This window comes from Argiope bruennichi, chromosome 3 (genome assembly GCF_947563725.1).
Source record: "Argiope bruennichi chromosome 3, qqArgBrue1.1, whole genome shotgun sequence".
In the NCBI taxonomy this organism is placed as follows: domain Eukaryota; kingdom Metazoa; phylum Arthropoda; class Arachnida; order Araneae; family Araneidae; genus Argiope; species Argiope bruennichi.
Window position 1 is genome coordinate 109,782,950 of NC_079153.1, and position 22,912 is coordinate 109,805,861.

The window sequence follows — 22,912 nt, forward strand, 5'->3', positions numbered from 1 at the left end:
TGTTGTTGCTTATGCCCCCTGGAATGAACTCAAGTTCAAACCAAGTGCAAGAGGTCGGAGAAAGAGGGGTGCAGTAGCTTCTGAGGGTAAGGACCCCTGAGCACCTGAGGGCAGAAGTCTGACTAGTTGATGAAGATGACACTCACACACTCACTTATACACCTTTTTACAGGGGTCTCTTTCACACACCTCACAGATATAATAACCATGCCCGAACGGGGACTCGAACCCGGTACGCCCAGATCACCGAGAAGATGTCCCTAAGCTAGAACGCCAACAAATAAGTTGTTCTATTGTGTAACGCTTCCTTTCTACTAACCCTAAACTATCAGATGTCAAATGATGATGATGATGATGATGTGTCCGCGTTACCACGGAAAGGGAGTGCAGTAGCTTCTGAGGGTAAAGACCCCTGAGCACCCGAGGGCAGAAGTCTGACTTCTAGCTTATATGAAGATGAAACACACACATTCGCTTGTACAACCCCTTTTTACAGGGCGGCACATTCACATACCTCACAGATAGAACACAGTAACAACCATGCCCGAACCGGGACTTGAACCCAGGACACCCAGGTCACGGGGGAGACGCGCTACCCCTATGCCAGGACGCCGACATCCGATGTCAAATGATTTTTTTAATAGGGTTATCAACACTTTACTGCGCGATTGGTGGCAAATTGAAATCTTGCGTTAATTTTGGGACACCTTTAATATTATGTTTTCAGGAATTAAAGGACGTTTCTCTTCTGTTTTAAATCAAGCCTTCAAATAAAGGTTATTATCTCCTAATATTTTTTCTTATATTCCATCCAGAGGTTAGTTCTGAAAAATATATTGATTTTTTTTTAATTCTATTTCACATTTTACAGAAATTACACAGCAGAAATTAAGAAATAAAAATGCAATCATGTTTCCACAAAATGAAAAGGAAGATAATGCAAATAATTTTTCTTTCTTACAACAAAGGGGAAATAAAGATAAGAATTAAGGAAGAGAGAGTAATAAATTGGAAAGTCTAATATTTATTTTTGCTCGAGAACTATTATCTTGGCTGTTCAAACTCATTTTTTGCACATGTTAATAAAATTTACGTGTGATTAAATAAATAAATTACTCTTAGAAACCAATTCGTACTGTGCATCCCACTCAATGTTTGTTTTCTTCATAAAGACATTATTTATATACAAATCTGGTACTTCCAACATTGCTCAGGGTGTAGATACTTTCATGTCTTTTATTAATAAAAAATTTTAACTATTGATATAACTAATTTTTGTATGCATGTTTACTAAATTCTTCCGTAAGTTTCAATATTTGTACGAGGAATTTGAATTTTCTTAATAACATGATAAAAGTTATATTTATCACATTAAATCAGCTAGTGATGGCTTTATAGTGTCAACATCATATTCGAGAAAATAAATATTTTTTTTTACTATCAGCAGTCGAAGGAATGGCAACGCGTAGATAAATAAACGCATTTTTTAGAATGCATGTAATATTTTTAATGTAAAAAATATTTTAATATAAAATTTTATTTTACATAAAAATCTTATTATCGTCTGCAATTTTAATTTCAATTAAAATAAAAATAAATTGTAAGCTCCGATTGCAAATGACGAGATAATTTTGAGAGCAAAAAAGTAAAAGAGATGCAATACTTTCTAAAAATAATCTATGCACGTTTTAAAACTTTAATAATTAATCCATTAATATCTAATTACATGTATGTGGGAACTGTTAACAGATCTCGTATCTTGAATGGGGCCATGTTGCGTCATGCATCACATGATGCTTTCCCGCCATTATTGGCAGACGAGAGTTGGAAAGTGAGACATTAAGGCTGGTCGTTGCCTTTCCACACACACACACACACACACACACACACACACACACACACACACACACACACACACACACACACACACACCGAGAATACCGCTGTATCACAAATCTATAAACTATTTACGAACTTCAATTATATTTATCTAGACTTGTTCGTCATTTAAAGAAAAGGGCAATGTACATGAAATCTACTTTTACGAGTCACGATTAAGCTCAGCTCCTGTATCCGAGTCACGTTTAAGCTCAGCTCCTGTATCCGAGTCACGATTAAGCTCAGCTCCTGTATCCGAGTCACGATTAAGCTCAGCTCCTGTATCCGAGTCACGATTAAGCTCAGCTCCTGCATCCGAGTCACGATTAAGCTCAGCTCCTGTATCCGAGTCACGATTAAGCTCAGCTCCTGTATCCGAGTCACGATTAAGCTCAGCTCCTGCATCCGAGTCACGATAAGCTCAGCTCCTGCATCCGAGTCACGATAAGCTCAGCTCCTGCATCCGAGTCACGATAAGCTCAGCTCCTGCATCCGAGTCACGATTAAGCTCAGCTCCTGCATCCGAGTCACGATTAAGCTCAGCTCCTGCATCCGAGTCACGATAAGCTCAGCTCCTGTATCCGAGTCACGATAAGCTCAGCTCCTGTATCCGAGTCACGATAAGCTCAGCTCCTGTATCCGAGTCACGATAAGCTCAGCTCCTGTATCCGAGTCACGATAAGCTCCTGTATCCGAGTCACGATAAGCTCCTGTATCCGAGTCACGATAAGCTCCTGTATACGAATTTCCATAAGCAACTAGTTACGAATCACACTAATTTTGAAAGGGGCGTTATGACACAGTGCTGGATGTAAATGTAGGTGCATTTGCATTGTGTCCTACAAAGCAACATTAATCTGCTTATATTTAAATGGATTTTGCACATTAGATTTTTGTGCATTTGGACGCATTTTGTGCTTACACATTTCTGGACATTAAATGAAGTTTGTAATCGACTTATGATGCACCTATTCTTCTCCAACTATCCTGATATTTTTGCAAATAAAAATGGGCAACCTTTATTAATGCATTAGCTCCCACCTGAAGGGCACACCTCAGAAATAAGGATGTGCTTTCCGGTATGGTGCTTGGTTCTTGTTACCCAGGTGGGTACAGAAATGGTGGGGGTTGGCTACCTTCTATCGATGACAGGACGTATTTTCCAAGGAAAGGGTTACACCGGCTCAACCATAGTTCTCACCGGTTCTGCTGTCGCGGCAGTCTGGTTATTCAGTTTTATTTCATGTGCCTCATACCAGAAGGGAGTAATCAATTTATAATTATTAATGCACTAGAAAATCGAATTTTCTGTTTAATTTTTTTCTATTTTTTTTTTTTTTTTAGTCTTTGCTGATAATTTATTAATATAAAAATTATAATATCTTGAATCAACTTATTTTTGTCCAAATTCTTTACCATGTGGCATCATTTGCCTGAAATCAATTTTAATTAAATTAATAATCAAATGATGATTCAGTATTGAAAATATTAATATAATGCACTGATATCGAGGTACACAATTGTACAAAAGCTTTGTCATATCAGAAAACGAGAAAAATCATCAATTATAGAATTTCAACTTCCATTTTTCTGAATACAGAATAATTTTATGCGCATAACGAATTGTAGAATACCATACCATTTCCATTCTTTCATTTTTTTAAAAAAGAAAAATACATTTTTAATAAAAGTGTATAAAAGAGGTTTACATTTTTGAAAGAATTAAAACGCTCTTCCCCTCCTCCCCCCAAAAAAATTGTTCAAGAAGAATGCTTAATTTAAACTTTTTTTCATAGGAAAAGTGAACATTCTTGAACAATTTATTTTCAATGAATTCTTTAAAGGCAATTTTTAACTAGCGATGTCAAAGTTTATTTTGCTATTCGCAGACCGTTTAGTGATTATAACGTGCATTAATTATCACAGATTTAATTGCTTATTGTTTGTTTTAAAACAGCAAAAATGAAAAAAAAAAAATAAGGAAAAAATAAATATATATTTTTTAGAAATATTTTTAGTAAAAATATTAATAATTAGCGCACTGTAAAAGATTTTACAAGCAAGAAACCTGAATCTTTCAGAACCTTTTATGATAGTAAAAAAAGTATTATTTCGGAAAACCATTAACAATTCAAGGTCGTTTTTTGCCAAAAGGGGAAATGAATTGTCCGAGATTAAAACCCTATTAATAATGGCTCTCTGAAAGAGAAATAATTTCTTTTGAAAGTAATTGAGAAAAAAATTTCGAAAATTTTTATTAAGATTACGACTGGATTTTATAGTTTTCAATAATATTGTTGCGTTGAAATGACTCCAACTTTATATAAAACTAAAACAAATGAATAATTTCAATGCAGATCTTTTTCTTTTACGCTAAAAATGACTTATTACTTTTATGTATTGCTTATGTTTTCTTAAAGGAAAATAAAGCCTAAGTTCAAAGGACAACTCGAAATAGTAAATGATTTAAGAGCAAACATAAATTTAAAATGTCAAATGAGCTGCGATGTATAATGCGTTAAACAAGAAAACTGTTTCATTATCTTCTAACTAGCTCTAAAGAGCATGTTATGAGATAATGTTACATCTTTGAGGGTTGGTCGAATTGTTTTTTCGCAATTTCTCATCAATTTCTCATTTTTTTTTTATTCCACTAACTTATACATTTTATATTCTTAAATAAGTCGTTTTTCGAACGAGAATGTGTCAATCCTATTGTAAAATATTAGATACACATTATTAGAAAGCTATAACAACAATTATAACAGGAAGGTAATAAATACAAGGTTTTATTAACATCTAAATATCATATGTATTAACAAAAATATTAATTTTCAGACTATTTTCATTTTTTTACATATTTTTACTTGATTTGTTGATTTTTTTTAGCGATGGTATATTATAACCGACATTTCAGTTTTTCTTCTTTCGACAATATGAAAACTCTGAAATTTTCGACAGTGTGTCTGCCTTTTGAACACTTAATATTTTCAGAACTTAATTATTAATTATTTTATAGATAATTAAATTTTGATTCCATTTGAATGTCAGCTGATAATATGTTGGAGAAAAAAAATGGAATATAAATTTCCATAATATTTATACTCGTATAATATTTATAACAGTATAAAGTATATAAAAGACTAAAGTAGAGAAAATAATAAAAATAAAAGGATTTTTAAAACATGCTTTTATTTGTTCATTAAAGCGTAAAAATATTTTTTATATCAATAATTGAGTTAAAGCAACAGCACAAGTATATAAATCGCTGAAAACGATATTTAAAAATAAATAAATTTTCAATGAATAATGTAAGAGAAAATTTTAAAACATTCATTAAAAATGAATATACATTGCAAATGAGATTAAAATTTTAATATTCTTAGAATATTTTTATATGTTTCTCATACTTTCATGATTTTGTTTTGATATACATGTTTTGATTTAAAAATTATTTTTGACTTTTTATATATTCATAAAAGCATATTTTTCATAACTTTTTAAGTTTTACAATTTTTATTTCATACATTTTTTTTTCATGCGTGCAATGTATATTGTAGTAGAACTCCGATCATGTGGATTAGTTGGATATGACTGGATTTTAATTGGATATGATTGGATTTTAATTTGGATAATTTTACCCAGATTATTCAGATGACCAGATTACCCAGAATACTGACGGAAATAAAAATAATTTCTCAGAGTTAAAAAGAATTGCCTTGTATTGGATTAATTTAATAATAACAAAAGTATTATGTTTTGCATATAAGAAACGAAACAATTTTTTTTATATATTTACATGCAATTGTCGAATCACTGATGCATTATTACGAATTCCACCTAATTTGAGAATGCGATTCGTTTATGCATTCGAAATAAAACGAATGTCGGATCAATATAAAATTCACTACTTCATAAATCTCCAAATCTACGATTTTTTTTTTTTTTTTTTTTTTTTTTTGAGAAGGCTTATATTGTATTCTTTTTCTTCCACAGAGATTACGGGATGAGCGAAAAGGAATTCTCAATATCCACAAGCAGGTAACAACACTCTTAACTAGTCGAAAAAATCACTTAACCCTGGAATGGAAACAACACAATTCCCTTCAGTGTTGGTTTAGGTATTTTAAGATCCCATGCAGTGCACATTATGAGACCCCTCTTTTAATGATTCAACTTGGTTTCAGTTTTTAACTTAATCAGCATGTTAATGCCTTGTTTCAATTCGCTTTATTTAAGGGAATGTGAAAATGTATGTGTTTATATACTTTTTAATAATCATATAGTAGAAAAAAAATGATTAGGATTCTTGAAAAATTAGCCATAATTATTAATTAATGATCTTTTAAATATTATAAGCATTTAATTATTATGAAAGTTTATATAGAAATTATAATTTCAAATTGAAATTATTTTATGGTTCTCTCTAGACGAATATATCATAACTAGCTATTGAATAACTAATATTTCAATACATTAGTTGAATAAAAGGCATTTATTCACTCATTGAATTATTAAAATCTTTAATTAAATTCACTGTCGTCCTAATGCTTTATAATTCAAAAAATTGTATTTCTTAAAATATATTTATTTGACAACTAGGTTAATTTTTTTATCTACTTTAATTATGCAATCCCCAGCAAACCAGCGGCTCAAGAAAGCTATCTAATTTGCCTAACTGAAAATCCATAACTACTCCCAATTTAGAAAAACAAAACTCTCTCCAGCTAGTTATGTTGTATATCAATTTTGAGCGAGATAAGAATCAAATGCTGTCTACATAAAATTGGTTGCTTCATGAAAATATATATATTGGATCCCTCAAATAAGTCAAATTAAGACATAGGATTTTGAAAACCTTGGCATTGAACACTTCAAGAATTGTCAGCAGAATTTTTTGTGTTTATAAATTAATTGAAACAATAATGAAGTCTAACAGGAATATAAAAAATGAAGCTGGTTTAAATTTTTTCAAAACCTACGAGTTAGATACCCCCTGTGAATTAAATTGAACTACTATATCTTGAGTTTGTTAGCACTACATAAGATTTGCCAACAGAATATATATAGCTTCAAAAAAGCTGTAAAAATAATTGAGTCAAATAAGAGTACATGATGTAAGAATACCTGATAATAGGGTTTATGCATATTCATTTCAAATTGCAGCTGGAAAATAAGGAGTTAATTGCTATTTGAACTCAAATTCAATTAATACGAGGTATTTTTCAATTCTAATACTTTAATAAATTTTATTCTTATTTAGTTCCTGTGCTCATATAATAGGCCAATATTTCCAAATGGAATAATCAAAGAGCAGGAATGAAATCAGCTCCATTGATTTCATTGATGTGTTTCCATTCCAGATTTTAAAGAAAAATGCTTCCAGAAAAACATTACCAAATTACAATATTTTTTAAAGTTTTTTTTTTTCTTTTTTAATTTAGCTGAAAGGCCAGTGGAATAGCATGGAACAGAGACTTCAAGACATAGCTCTAAAGGTAAATACAGGAGCTTCAAAATTGAAAGAGAACTTCATTTTAAAACTTTAAGTATTTCATAACTCTTTTAATAAACTCATATCCAAATAATATAAATCTTCTCTTACGCTAGACATGTCTGGGCGAGATTCTTTCTGATTTTTCTTTGTCTGGAAAAAAATATAAGAAAGAAAACGTAAAACTTTTAAGCCGTTCTGTGTTTGTTGATTTTGCTTCATCGACTCTAATCTAAAATATAAATTCAAATCTTAAAAGTTGCTTCGATTTTAACGTTGAAAATGTTGGAAAAAAATCTTTTGCCCAAACGATAGTTTACTTCCGCATAGCACTTAAAAGTTTTGCTATTAATATTTTATTTTTAAGCAAGGCGAAAATATTGGTTAGAATTTTGCTTGATAAAGAACTAATGCAAGCAAAGAAGTGTTTGAGTATTCGTTTGGTGTGATCAATATTCAACGCCGCGGAGCAAATGAGAAATATTTATGTAAAGAATTATTTTTAAGAAAACTCACTTTGCTCAGAGAAAACACTTAATGACATACATATAACCATAAGAAAGGAGATTTTATTTGAAAAATATTTGAAATTTACTTTTGGATTGATTATTGCTGCACAATTTTCATCTTTATTGTGATAGGGATTACCTCAAATATTTAAAAGAATGCCTTAATTTCATCTTCATTTCACTAAAATAAAATATTTTCTACATTGTTATATTAAAATATGTGATAGTAGATCGTATTTTCTTAAAATTATTGGGAAAATTTTTCATTTTTAAATTCTATAAATGTGCAAATTTTTCATGAAAAGAAATGTTTATTTTCTCTTATATGATATTTAATAGATTATTTTCAATCTTATTTATTTACTTATTCGTTTTAAAATTTTATTTTCACTTTTTCAGTGCTTATTTGTTTATTTTAATATATATTCCATTCATTTATTTATTTACTTGTTTATTCGCTTTAAATCTTTTTTCCATTTACTATTTCCTTACTTATCCATTTTGATATGGCAGTTTCATTTATTTGTTGTCTTATTTATTCTTTTTTAATTTCTATTTATTTACAATCTAACTCATTCTTTATTAGATTTACATTTCATTTATTTCTTTATTATCTTTAATGAATTAATCTTCTTGTTTTCTTATCTATACTATCTTTTCGCAAAAACAATTTTTGTTGACGAGATATTTTAAAAATTAGTATAAGGTGTAAAAAACACTCAAGAAGGTTTCAAGAAAGAAGAATCCGAAAAGAAAATCTTTGCAAGTAAAAACATGTAAAGATTGCGAGCGTAAAATCAAGCAAATATGAGTAATTGTCTTTGACTGTTATATTCAAATAATGAAAATTTAATTTAGTATTTAATGTATACGACATTTTTAGTAGCAAATAAATTAATATTCTATCAACAATCTTATTTTTTCCGCTGAATTTTTTTCGATCAATAATCCAACTTTTCCGATTTCAATTATGAGAATTGATTTTAATTCTAATTAATTCGGATATTTGCAATTTTGCTGTAAAATGCTGTAGATGTATAGTTAAATTTCTATACGACATATGAAGCTTAGAAGAATAAATAGAATTGACACCTTTAAATTTCATTAGTATTTGCTCAATCTTCAACAAATATCTTTGCGAAATTCGGTTTACAATTCCCCAAATGTTCATGCGTCAAAATTTCGAATCTTTTATTAATTTAGGCTTTTAAACTTTTACTACATTCCCAATATTTACTTGCGTATAACTTAATTCCATAAATATAATCGTATATGTATTTTGTACCAACATTCTATGATCATTTGAGTTCAAAAGTTGATACAAATGTATAATTTGTGCAGTTAAAGACTGAAAAACCAAATTTTATTTTCTCGGTTATTGAGTTTAGTTTTTTTTTTAATTTTTTTTTATATACAAATAGAAAGACCGATAGACAATCTATTGACAAGTTTACATTGATACTTGTTGCACATCTATAGCTCTGGCGATAAAACCATGCACCTAATTACATTTATCTAGCTTTTCGTGTTTTTGAATTACTCTATTTACTGTCTCAAGTTTAATGAAGTTAAATTTCATTTAGTTATTTTTACATCGCTGTTCGAAGAAACATTGAGCTTTATTTTGGATCTGACCTTGTAACTTAACAGGGGTCACAGGGGGCGACATCCTGCTTACATTCTTAAAAATTGGAAGATACACACTAACTCCTCGCCGATCAATTCCGTTTAAATTTTTATTGCGACTTATAATTATTAATATCTTAGAAAAGAAGAATAATTTCTATATTAAATTAATATATTAATATAGAAATTATTAATATATTAGAAAAACTATTACAATTTATTCGAATATATCATATTCACCGACAAAATTTTTTTTCAGGGACATACAAAATATTCCAACTTATTAAAATCTCGATATTTATATTTGATGATTAAATTGCATTTTCTTTTACATTTTGTATACGAGGCAATAAAAAGAAATTTCCTAATTGAATGTATCGTAGAATTCTGGATTCAAATTCGTTAGAAATCTTCACCAAAAACAGTATTTAAGAAAAATAAAATGAGTTTATCAAATTTAAATCTGTCTAGGAGACATATTTCTTTTAAAATGGAATGATAGTCATCACTTAAAAAAAAGATAAAAGCAACACCGATTGGATTATACATTTATTAATAAATATTGAAATTATAAAGCATTGGAATTGAAAAACAAGAAACTCGAAATGATTGTTTTCTTTCTTTAATTGTGCATTAATTCATTTATTTATGAGTTAATTTGCGATATAGAATGTAATGAAATGAAATAAATTTTTTTCCGTTTTTCGTAGATATTAATGGAAATAGATTCGGGATATTAAATAATTCAACGTTTATCACAAACTTAATTGAATAATCATTTCAAATGCTTTTCAATAGAAGATTATTAAGTGGTATAAAAGACTCAAAGATTTGCTAATTAATTGATATCATCTATAATATAAATATTAAAGTAACGAGAAGATGCTTCCGTCTAGACGGGCTTTTATCCTGTTTACAGTATCTAGGATATAATTGTCATAGATTAACCAATAAAAATCATAATGAAAATATCACACACATTGGAAGATTGGTTAAGAAATATATTTATGTCATGACATCTCTTAATATATATAACAATTATTCTTAATTTTAATCTTAAATTAGTCCATGTTAACATTCATTCTAATATTTTTCTCTTATTTCCTGATTCAATTCTCACTTTTTTATTTAATTATTTCTATCAGGCGCTTAAAAATGAATGTTGACTCCATGGTTCCTATACTGTGACAGAAGGGAAAAGAATCCTACGCATCTTTTTAAAAGTTACCTAAGATTCCCTTGCCCAATTTTACAGATTCGTGACCAAAACTCTTGAGACAGGGAAAAAGCGATTAGACAACGATCAGTCCACATCGCGACACCAGAGCACAAAGAAGAGAAATTTGTCCATTCAATGATTTTGCTATGAGATTCTATTTGGTATTTCTTCGACATGTGATGACTTAGGCAAGGGAATCTTAGGTATTTTTAAAAAAATACTTTTGCCGTTGGAAGCAAGTTTCATCATCAGTAGGGGTAAACGACCCCACACCATTTCTGTACATATCCGGGTAGCGAAAAGCAACCACTATACCGGGTCTCAGGGGCACTCGGTGGGATTCTCTGTAATTGAGTAAAATGATTGAAAACGCTATGTTAGAAAACAAGTTGCATTTTTCAGTTATTCATTCAATACCTTTAAAATGTTACTATCGCAATAAATGCAACTGAATATCGGAAAACGATGACACTCTTATTATTTATTGTCACTTAACAGAAAGTTTGTTCCTTGGAAGCCCATATTTTCATGGACTTTTGAAATCATATAATGGGGAAAAAGAGAAAATAAAACAGTAAAAATTTATAAAATGCTGAAATTAAAATTAGATCATAAAAAATAATATAAAAATCCCTTGCATTTTCACTGGAAATGGGGGGGGGTATCTCTCTTCTTCATAAAAAAAACTTTATATTCAACATTTATTCAGCTGATTTTAATTTTTTATTTTTCAATCTCATCAGTCTAGAGTGATGTCGACCCCATCCACTTCCTCATCCGACGAAGAGTGCGCTGGCAATCCATCCCAAATGCAACGATACACCCTGAAGCCGGAAACGATCCAGCCGGACATCCACGACTCGGAGTTGGATGAGATTCTCATCGATATTCCGACCATTCCAGCCGGATCTATTCTGGATGTCCACAGCTCGGGCAATCCGGGACTCAGAATCCCTGACACGCCCCCTCCTTTGCCCCCTAACCATCCCAAACTGTCCGATTCTGGAATCAGCAGCAATTCGGCTCCGGACTCAGAACTAGATACCAATGACTGGCACTATCCGGACGTACCAGGTGTCCGGTTGGAAAAGAGGCACAACAGTGTCAGGGTGAGATTTTCTGAAGCAACCGTGGGTAGAAGGTCCATTTCCAGTGGTGCTGTGTCAGGTAGGATTAACTGTTTTATGCTAAGTTTGTTGTGATAAAAAAAAATTATCAACTGTGTCATGTTAAATCTGTTGTAATAAAAAAAATAACACCGGGAATTATCTCCTTAAAATTTTTTCCCATTTTCTCACAAATTTTTCATGCCAGAGAACGCCTTTCCTGACTTTGGCGTACAATAGTTACGAAATATTAACTTTTGGTGCGAATTTAACACTTTTGCAGAATCTATCGTGTGATCCTTGGCGAGTTATTTGGCGATTAATCCTTGGTATGCAATTAACAGCATCCAAAAATCGAATTTGTGTTTTAAATACGTTTTCCTTAACCGACTGAAGCAAAAGATTTGGCACAAAACTATATTTGCAGTTACAAAATCTCGTATCAAATTTAATATTTTTAAATCTTTGCATTTTTGAATGATCGTATTGACATGTTTCTGAAAATACAGACTGACAGACAGTCAACACAGTTGAATTTGACACAAAATTCGATAGGAGGCTGCACTATTTATACTATTATATAATCTATTATTATGTATTTAGAAAAAAACCATTTACAGATAACTGACCTTCGCATTTAAAATAAAATCACATAACATATAAAAATAAACTTAATTTCAAATAACAAACTCTGATAACGAGATGCAAATAATAAATGTACGAATAAAATAAGAAAACCTTTGAATAGATCATATAACGAATGAAAGAACTTATATAGTTTCAAAATACCTTCTTTTATTTTCATACACAATGCAATGGGATTTCGTATGCAATGAAAAGACGCGAAATCAGGATATTGTAACGAATTTTTAAAATCGCGGCCGTTTAAAATACGACTATTGATAAGACTGATATTTTTACAGTCAAAGTAATTTTGTAGAATCAATGACAACCTCTGCCTTCGCTACAAGTGAAGACTTGGAAACGAATGCGGCGACTTTAGCGACAAAAATGAAAAATTCAGAATATTCGAGAATTTGGGAGATATTTTGATTAGGATCGAAGATACGATATCTTTCTAGAAGTTTCTTTCACCAATCACTGAAACAATAAAAAGCCAGCGACTGAGCTGAAATCAGTCAGTAGTGGAGACAGTAGTCTTTTGAGTAGAGTTCAAGCGACTAGTTGAGCGAAGTTCAACCTTCATTCAGTAAGGTTTCTCTGAAAGCTTTATACAGTTACGCTTATTTACTACCGATTTGTTACTAATGTCGTCTGGTATTTTGTTATCTGTATGTTCGTATTTTCATCTAGAATAAAGCATTGTTATTTGTTATTAAGCTTGTTGAACTTTCTACCATATAATGCACCGCACAAATTCGACGATTTTCCTTAAGAATATATTAATTTCATTTATAAAAATTCAGATAAATCTATTTTAATCATTTTCCAAACTAATTTATCTTCAAATAGTAAGATTACGTAGTAAGAATTTGTGACATAATTTGTAACTCGAGCTGAAATTTTAAAAAACTAAATAAAAAATTCTTTGCTATATTGAAATAATTAAAAAATTGTTATAATTTTAATGAAAGATTAGCTATAAAATAAGGCCAGACTCGAAAAAAAAAATCGCTTATGGGGGAAAAAAAGATTGTACGAAAAACCAACATATCACTGAAAAAAACACACCCATTAATTATTAACTAAACTAGATATAAAAAAAGTTCTATGTAATGATTTTTATAAAATTTTCCTCAAATAATTTTATAAAAATATTTTTTTCTTATTTGCAGGAAGAATGCTTTTAATAATTTTAAAGTAGACTTGTAAAAAAACTGAAAGTCTTGTTTTAGCGAAACTGCTTTCCAAAGAAATAGTTCTACGAACAAAAGCAATTAAAGGAAATTGCTAGCTGCATTTTAATGCAGTTGTTACAGTTCAAAGAAATATAATTCGCCCTTTGAGTTTTAATAAAAATAATGATTATATTTAAAGATAAAAATTAACTATCTTTAAATATCGTTTATTATTTGATCCTTATTTAATAATAGTTAAATAATTTTGTTTAAAGGATTAACATATTGCATCTTTTAGATAATTTTTTTTGGTTTTTATTATTTTAACGTGCTGTTCTATTTTATTTGCATTTGGGCGTTTAAATTGCGGAAACATTACGAAAATATATATAAAAATAATAATATTCACAAATCTTTAAAAATAATTCAGAATTATTATTTAAAATTTAAAAATTCATTTTAATAGCAGTCATTGACACAAAAGTGCAATTAAAGAACGATATGGAAAATTGGATTTAAATTGTTAACCCCTCTTTGCATGATTTTTTTTTGTGTGTGTGAAATAAATCAGACTGATAATTCATGATCTAGATTAAAGGAAAAATGTTTCAAAAATCCTAGTATAAATATATAATATACAATAATTAAAAAAATAGTATGATGGAAATAACTATCATCATGCAAATTTACATGTTGAACTCAGCACAAAATCTTCAATGTCCCTCTCTCCAAAATTCCTCTACTTATTATCTTTCTTATTAGCAAAAAAATATTCAAGAAATTGCACGTTTCTTTCAACTACAACAAACAGCGGAATGACAATTTCAAATCGCTATAAAGATTATGACATTTGATTTTTTTAACAGCTACGTTTCTTATTACGCAATAGTCATGAAATAAGCTGCCAGCAACTACCAATTTACAGTACACCTGTTTTGAGTACAATTTTTTGTTCACTAAATGTTATGATGGAAATCTCCATCATCATGCAAAGAAGGGTTAAAAGAATGAAAAACAATTTGCTAGTCATATGTAATCAGAGCAATATATACTTTATGATTTAATTTGATTTACACAGATAATAAAGATCTCAACAAAACAATTTTTTTTATTACATTACTTCAGGCGTTGAGAGTCAAAGTGCATCAATCCACAATTTTCGCTGCACTGAACTAGTCATGGTATTTCATAAACATTGAAACTGAACTCTTAACAATTTTTGTTGTCAATTACAGAGTAATTACAAGTATCTCGATCCGCTCTAGCTTTCAATGCAGGCATGTTTTCCATTTCAATAAGGGTTTGTCTCGGGTCAGCAAATATTGTTGACTGGCCCGCTCTGCATTTCATTTCAGGAAAATAGGTTATTGTCTCACTAGCTTCATAATTACATTCCACAATAATATTTCACATCTTGCTGCACACTTTGGTTCAAATATTATTTTTAAAAATTCATCTTCTTTTGTATTCGATGCACACGGGCATATAATATTATAATTCTCGATTTAAACAAAATTTATATAAAAATATGTATTAGATTCTTTTTTGAAGACCAGATTGTTCATTGGCAATATCGTTTGGTTTCATGTCAATTTAATCTTTTATTTAAAGGTTTTTTTCTATGAAATATTTTTAAATTTCAAATTGTGTTATACATTTAAGGGGGTCCGGGACACATAAATCGTCAAATTTTCAAAAAAATTTTTTTTAGCTGAAAAAAATTCCTGCATGCTTTTCTGCTTAAAATAACATTCAAATCATGTTTCTATTTTTGTTGACCACTGCTTTGAAATTCTAATTGTCAAAAAGGCGTTGCCATGGTAACTTCATCTCTTTAAATGTAAACCGACATTTCCTAGCATTGTTTTAGCGTAATTTTTGATTTTTTGGAAATAAATTTTTAATTAAACCAAACACTTGTGAGGAAGGGAGGTGTCTCTTATGCATCTGGAAGCTTTTAAAGGTATTTAAATAGTTTTAATTCTTATAAATTTTATTTTTAAACTTTAAACGCATTTTTAACCATGTTGCGTTTTTTCATTATTTGCTGTGATCAAATTGATATAAGTCCAGATCATATAAAGATAGAGGTCTGAAATTTGAAACACATACTTTTCAAACTGTTTACTTTAATTTTGATTCAGCAAATTAAAAAAAAATTTACTTTTAAAGATATGAATTTTTTTTAAAAAAAGTACCCAAGAATTTTTCAAAATTTTCATTCAAATTTTTTAAATTTTTTTTTAAAAATTAATATTTTTTAAATTGCCGAATCAAAATGAAAGAATATATATTTGTGTTTGATTTAATGAAAAAATTTTGAAAATTGATCAAAAATATTTTGAGTTATATCGATTTAAAACAACGTCACTTTTTAAAAAAAAAAAAATTTAAATTTTAAGTTTAAAAAAAATTTTGAAAACTTTTGTGTTGTGATTTTGCTTATTAATAAAATGGTTGATCAGTACAAAAAATTTCAAAATTTTAAATTAATTAATAAAAAAATTTTCAAAATGTGTTCCGGACCTCCTTAAGAGGTGGTTTTAGTAATCTTATGTCTACTATGTACGTCATGTATAAATGAAACACAGCCTCTTACAAATATAACAGTCATCTTTTAACTGAACATTTTCTTACACTTCGTTTCAAAAGATGCAATAACGTTAAATTTACACGCATAATGTGAGCATGCTAGCTGCATTGAAATATGCTGACTAAAATAAAATAATAATACTTAACTAAGCAGTTATTTTTTTCTAAAGTACATAGTGGAATGGATTTGTTTATAGATTTCACAAAAGCTTCTGCGAAATAAAATAAGGAAGTAAAAATTCACGACATCATTATCAAAGAATATGAAAAAAATGCACAATACCCTCATATTCCTTAGCTCTTAAAAACTGAAGAAGACCCCATTAAAGATTTGAAAAAAAAATCCGACATAGAAAATGTTTGGAATTTTATTATTACAGTGAAATGAGTTGTTGAAAAATACAGATAAAAATGCATTTGAAAAATTTCCGATATCAAGGGCAAAAAATTATAGGACAACTAAATAGATATCGTAGTAAAGATAATTATATAAACACTTAGGCGGCTTAAAAATTAATTTTGCGTGGTAATATTTTAAAAATTTATTAATAAAAAAACCAAGAACTTGCTTTATTTTATATTCATCAGGTTTTCAATTAAAGTTTCAAAAGGTCATCTCCAAGATGCACTTTTCAATCCACCAAAGTATACGTATGCCAAAATCGGTAGATTTAAACTTCAGTGGTTTGACCAATTGAGCGCCAATAAGTACACACACATATTATATATTTGTATTAATGTGTAAATGCACAACGACGACAAATAAGTTATCGAGGAATATTGATTGCGTTTAATTTTAGATAAATTTCTCATCTTAATATTCATATTCCCGCAACAATGTAATTTCACACGTCACATTTTGATTGAGTTGTGCTATTTTAGAAGCCTTACACTTGTTCTGTCCATTCTATACATGAATTTCTATAATAAAGTCAAGTTCATGCAAATATAATTCTCCGCGGCATACTACATTTAATTTTATATTATCTGACGTGCTAATTAAAATTTCTTATTTCATTAAAATAAAATATGCAGTTAATTCTATGATTAAAATAATATAATAAAAATAGTGAAGCAATACATTTTATTCCTGTTATATTAGTTCGTATAACAGTACGTTAGATAGATACATTGAAACATATTAATGAAAAAATTAATGGATAACCCGTTCAGTATGTTTGATATTTTACTTAATATTTCAAGGCCTTGTTCATTACTAGGGATTGCAATACCGAACCAAAATTTCTATACCGGTATTCGGTATTTTTTAAATCTTAATACCGGGATACCGGTTTTAATACCGGTATTAGAAATGTTAGAAAAAGAAAGAAAACACATGTGTTTCTTTGTTTTATTTGCCAGTTTTGTTATAGAGCTTAAATATCACAAAAAATAATTTGTAAATTATAAATTATAACAGTATATATAATCACAAAAAGGTAAAGGAGCATCTTATTTATTTAAATCACAAAAAAAGTATAAATATCACTATTTAGTCTGGTATTATTACAAATTTTTGAAATGTGATCTTAAAAAAACACAATGTATCAATTGTACTGTAATTAAGCCTGAAAAGTAATTTTGTGTAAAAATTACCAGCTGTCGAAAACGCTCTTTCGGCATCTGCGCTAGCTGGTGGTACTGTTAGCAATGCGAGATATATTTTTTTCAAGGATTTACCTCTAAATCCCTCATCTTCAAATAAATCGATTTCTCGTCGGATGGTTTTGGATATAACTGATTTCTGTATTGTATTTTGGTTCGTTGAAATATTTATTTATCGCTAATTCTAATTTTTGTTCAAGAGACAATTCCTTTTCACTATCGACAGTAGTGACATCTTAATCTTCGATAATTGAACCGAATTCTTCTGAATGTGGATTGGCTTGTGGGTAAAAAATGTTAAGAAAATTTACTCTAAACTTAATCAGATTTGAACTGGTTCTTTTCTTTTCTTTTTCATTTTCATTTTTAAAATCATTATAATTATGTAAATACCATAAGACATTTTCTATTTAGGTATGCCTTTCTTCTATGCGATTTTTCAATGTAATATAAAATTCTTTAGATAGTGATGTGTGCTGTTCTTTCAATGACTGCAACATGAAATTTATTGTTGCATTAGCTGTTAATAGAACTTCTCTGACATAATGCCTCAATAGTCAGTTTTATTGGAAGTAGAGCTGATATAGTTCTGGATATTAAGTCAAATTCACTATCTTAAAAAATAATTTACGGGTTTAAGTCTATTGCTTTTTGGATTGGATTTCTCAGTTTCAAAAATCGTTCTATCATTACGAGTAAACTGCTCCAACGTGTTTTAGAATCTAATATTAACATATATTCTGTTTTATTTTCAGTTAGTATATATTTTAGCAATATATCCTTTTTTATAGGGGAACGTTTAAATATCTTAATTTTTCAAGCTTTTATAGGAAGCAATTCTTGATAGATTAATATTTCATCGTCATTAGCAATATCTTTTTCAACAATTATATTGTCATTATCTTCATTGTCAATATGATTCACACTCTTACTCTCTTCAAAGTTGGAATCCGAAGTTTCTATATCCACAGTATTTGGATTCTTCTGCTCTTTATTTTTTTAGTATAATACATCTATTACTCCTAATTGAATTCCATGTGCATAGCACAACTGCTGATTTGCACCAATCAACTTTCCAACTTTTTTCATAATTGTTGCTCCATCAGTCGTTATGGATACAATATTTTCTTTCAGGGATAATCCATGTTTCGCTAATTTAGATTTAAGCAATTAATTAAGCCATTAATTAGCTAAATAATTTCGCCCGTTAAGGAGACATAAAAACAAAAATGCATACTATTTTGCTATGTTCGCGATCCCTGAACATATAGTTGAGACCATTTTAAAATTTTCTAGTAAATACCGAAAAACCGGTATTTAAACTTGTGAATACCGGTATTACAAAATTGTACAAATGGCTCAAAATATCGGTATCCCGGTATACCGGTATTGCAATCCCTATTCATTACCTAAATAATTTGTAAAAATAAAGTAAGAAAGTAAAATTCCATTACGACATTGACAAAGATTATGAAAAAATAAGCAAAATTCTTCATTCCTTAACAATGGAAGAGAAATAAGCATTGATATATTTATAGAAACAATGAAAATGGTTCAAGCTTCCTTGTTATAATAAGAAAATAATTAGAAAAACTTTTTTGAATAAAACATTTTAAAAATTATAAAATTTCCGGAAAATATTGTGCAATAAGTTTATTATCATTAAAATATATTTTTAATTTTGAGAAAATTTAAAAATTACACCTATGGAACAATACTTCTGGAAACAATTAACGGAACAAAAAATTATCTAAAATTTTGGATTATTTTTACTTAACTAATTTTCTTAAATAATAAAAGCTGATTGTTAATTGAAAAGTCCACGCAGTAACGATAAATCTGAATTTTATTTCAACATATTTTGGGATAATCTATGCCTCTTTTACAACTGAGAATTTTCGAAATATATTTCGCATTCATATCACCTTTAATTGAATATTTTTTTTTTCCTTAGACGTTCCTCCTGGCACAGTAGTCCTACATCCAGGACAAAACAGAACCAAATGCGCTGACATCTTGGGAATCCAGAACATTCCTCCTCCACCCCTGCCTCAGCGACCCAACACACCACCCAAAGCGAACCAAAAGAAGTCTCACAAAAAGAGATCTTTCTCATCTTCACGAGACAAGAACAAAGAAAAAGGGAAGTCCTTATTGCCTCGATCTCTGCAAAGTGCCCAGAGTAAGGCCAGGACCAGCAGCAGTACCGGAAATTTGACGATGGTAGGGTCTGCCTCGAATTTCCCACTGCCACCTGAGAATGTGAAATACAGCGGCAACAACAAGCTGTGGAATAAGAAATTGCCACCTCCTCAACAGAGACCACCATCCCAGTTGGGTAGCAGCTTAGACGGAATGATACATCGGGAAATTGCAAAGGCCATCAGAGATCGCCACGCACTGTTTGATCCTTGAAGAGGCTTAGAAATATTCAAGGCTAGGAAAATGTTTTAAAAATGGGCTTAGGAAGTTAAGAAAAAATATTATCAAATTGTTAGCTTAATAAAGTTGCCCTATTTTGGAACTTAATAAAGTCATCCTTTGGCGACATCGGTATGATTGAGGATTTCTAATGTAAATATCCAATGTGAAAGTGACTTCAGTGCTGTTTCAACCAATCTATATAATGGGTTTTTTTACAATTGAAAAATATTTTAGCTAATCATATATTTTCGTAAACTACAGAAGGAATAAAGGAATTTGATGGAAATGGATGAAAATTTTCCAAACTTGAAACATTTGCATGTATATGATTTTCTTTGTAGATAATCAATGTGTCATTGATATTACTATTATTTCGATGAAGACTTACATAAGATGTAGATATCTACATTTTCTGTAATTGAAATTTTTTTCAACAAACAGAAAATGAAATAAAATTGTACTGTCAAACTCTAGAATTAAAAATACTGATGACATGAAAGAAAATTTTTCCAGTTCTAAACGTTCGAAAAACTTTCGAAGATACTAAATACTGAACTTTCCAGTATGAGACACTTTTAAATATAACTTATGTTTCTACAAAATAAAAATGTAAAGCTATAGAATTCTGGATTTTGTAATGTTTTCAGCAAAAGAAACTGTAAATTCAAGTACTTCCACGAACTGACAAACTTAAAAATTGTAATCACTATATGTCAGGATTAATTGTGAAGATATGTTCTTTATATTGAACATATATTTTTGAAACATATAAACAAAATAACAAGAAGAAATCACAATGGGAAAGGTCATGTTTCTTTTTTAAAATAAGTCTTTATAATTTTGAAGAATTTTACATCTGAAGTGTTTATATGTATTAAATTGCAGTTTTATACTTCAGGTACAATATCGACAATTTTTTTTATAAAATGTTATTTAGTGCCTTCAATTGTAATGATCTATTTGTTTCTGATGTTAATTGTTTATATAAGGAATTTTATTCTTGTATCAGATGCGAAAGGGACGATCTTAAATAAATAAAAAATCTTTGAGAGAATAGTATTGGTTATCCTTATAATCCAAATCCTTAAAATTTTTAATTTCATTCGGAATTAACTAACCGCTGGTTTTCAAAGAATCTAAGCTAATTTTTAAAATTGTGTTGAATACGAAATTTCCAAGAACGGAATTAGACGATGCATAAATGATTATTTTTTTTTTTAACTAAGGATCGAATCCTTAATAAATTGTTTTTCCGGAAGCAATATAGTCTAGACTCGCTTTATAATAAACTTTTTATTGATTAAGAAATATATAGAATTAGATGAATAAATGTAACAATAGTTTCAATGCTTCATTAAAAATATGTCAATCATCTCCAAAAATTTAAAAACTGCTTTTAAAAATGACCTTCAGTATTGATTTTCTCTAGTCTCTTGTTATATCTTTTGACAGATAAAACAGAGACAGAGTTTCAACATCACTTTATGATGGAACAACACTGAATTTAATTTATGAAGTCGGCAGTTTAGACTGGGAAACATACTGGGTAGTTAGAATTTAACATCATTATTTGGACTAAACACAGAAATAAAAGTGGCCATAACTACACAAAGCCTTGTTGCAATTAAAAGTATGGGGATAGGAATCATACAAGAAATTTCCGGAAATGAAAGATATGATAAGGATAAAAAAATATACCATTGGTATGAACAGAATGCAATCATTCATCATATATTAAATTTGATAATCAAGATATATATATATAAATGATGAGTAATAAATGACACGATGTCTCTGATATTGTCAATCATCATAATCAAGTAAATGTCGATTATTCTGGTTCATTTAAAACAAATTAAGATAAAAAGTTCAAATATTAAAAAATGATAATTTTTAATTCATACTTCTTTTCCCTTTAAATTTTTAGTTGTTTTTATGTATAGCTTTCGTTTTTTTCTCTTCTAAATGCGAAAAGTTAATCACAAAAAACTAATTTTTTAATGAAAACCATTTTTTTCCTTACAGTTCCTTAAACAGAAATTATATATATCAAATATGTAAAACTCGTGAATAAAATTATTGGTAAAATACATTATATATATATCATGTAAGTAAAATATTTGTTTCTGTATTGATTTTAGAGAAAAACAAATAAGAAATAAAAAAAAGTACAATTTCAGTTTATATTAAGTTTTTACATGTTAAATTTTTATTTATAAGTGGCTCCTAATTCAGGAATATTTATTAAACATAAGAAGGCACAAAGATATAAATATTTTAAAAGTCGAAAAATCAGTGATTTGTTGTATGTTATTGGATGAATTTTTTTTTACTGGAAATAAAGCTGGTTGAACTAAAATGGTGTGTAATGATATCAATAATTAGCAGTACTCGCTCGGCGTTGGATGTCACACAATGCATAGAAGAAAAAAAAAAATCAAAGCTGCAATAATATATATTAAAATAAAATTATGGCAAAGAAATCAAAAATAATAAAACTTATTTAATATACTTCAGAATTAATTATTCAAGATAAATTACAGAAAATTAAAATGTAATCTACGATCGCAAATTTCAAGTTATCATGCGAGAACATTATTATTTTTTAAGTCATTATTTGTCTTAATTAAGTCATTAACCAGTTTAAATCGGTTTGGAAA

At 29.1% G+C, this 22,912-nt stretch overlaps 1 protein-coding gene across 2 annotated transcripts in view; it reads left to right on the forward strand.

The window, feature by feature from the left end:
• The window catches only part of LOC129963442 (uncharacterized), a 186,532-nt gene extending 165,014 nt beyond the window's left edge, over positions 1 to 21,518 (forward strand). For both annotated transcript variants that reach the window (XM_056077808.1, XM_056077809.1), the window contains exons 11-14: positions 5,875 to 5,919; positions 7,323 to 7,376; positions 11,470 to 11,893; positions 19,783 to 21,518. In XM_056077808.1, coding sequence (XP_055933783.1) covers positions 5,875 to 5,919; positions 7,323 to 7,376; positions 11,470 to 11,893; positions 19,783 to 20,243 — 984 coding nt within the window. In that variant the 3' untranslated portion in view covers positions 20,244 to 21,518. The remainder of the gene's footprint in view (positions 1 to 5,874; positions 5,920 to 7,322; positions 7,377 to 11,469; positions 11,894 to 19,782) is intronic.
• Positions 21,519 to 22,912: the final 1,394 nt, after the last annotated feature.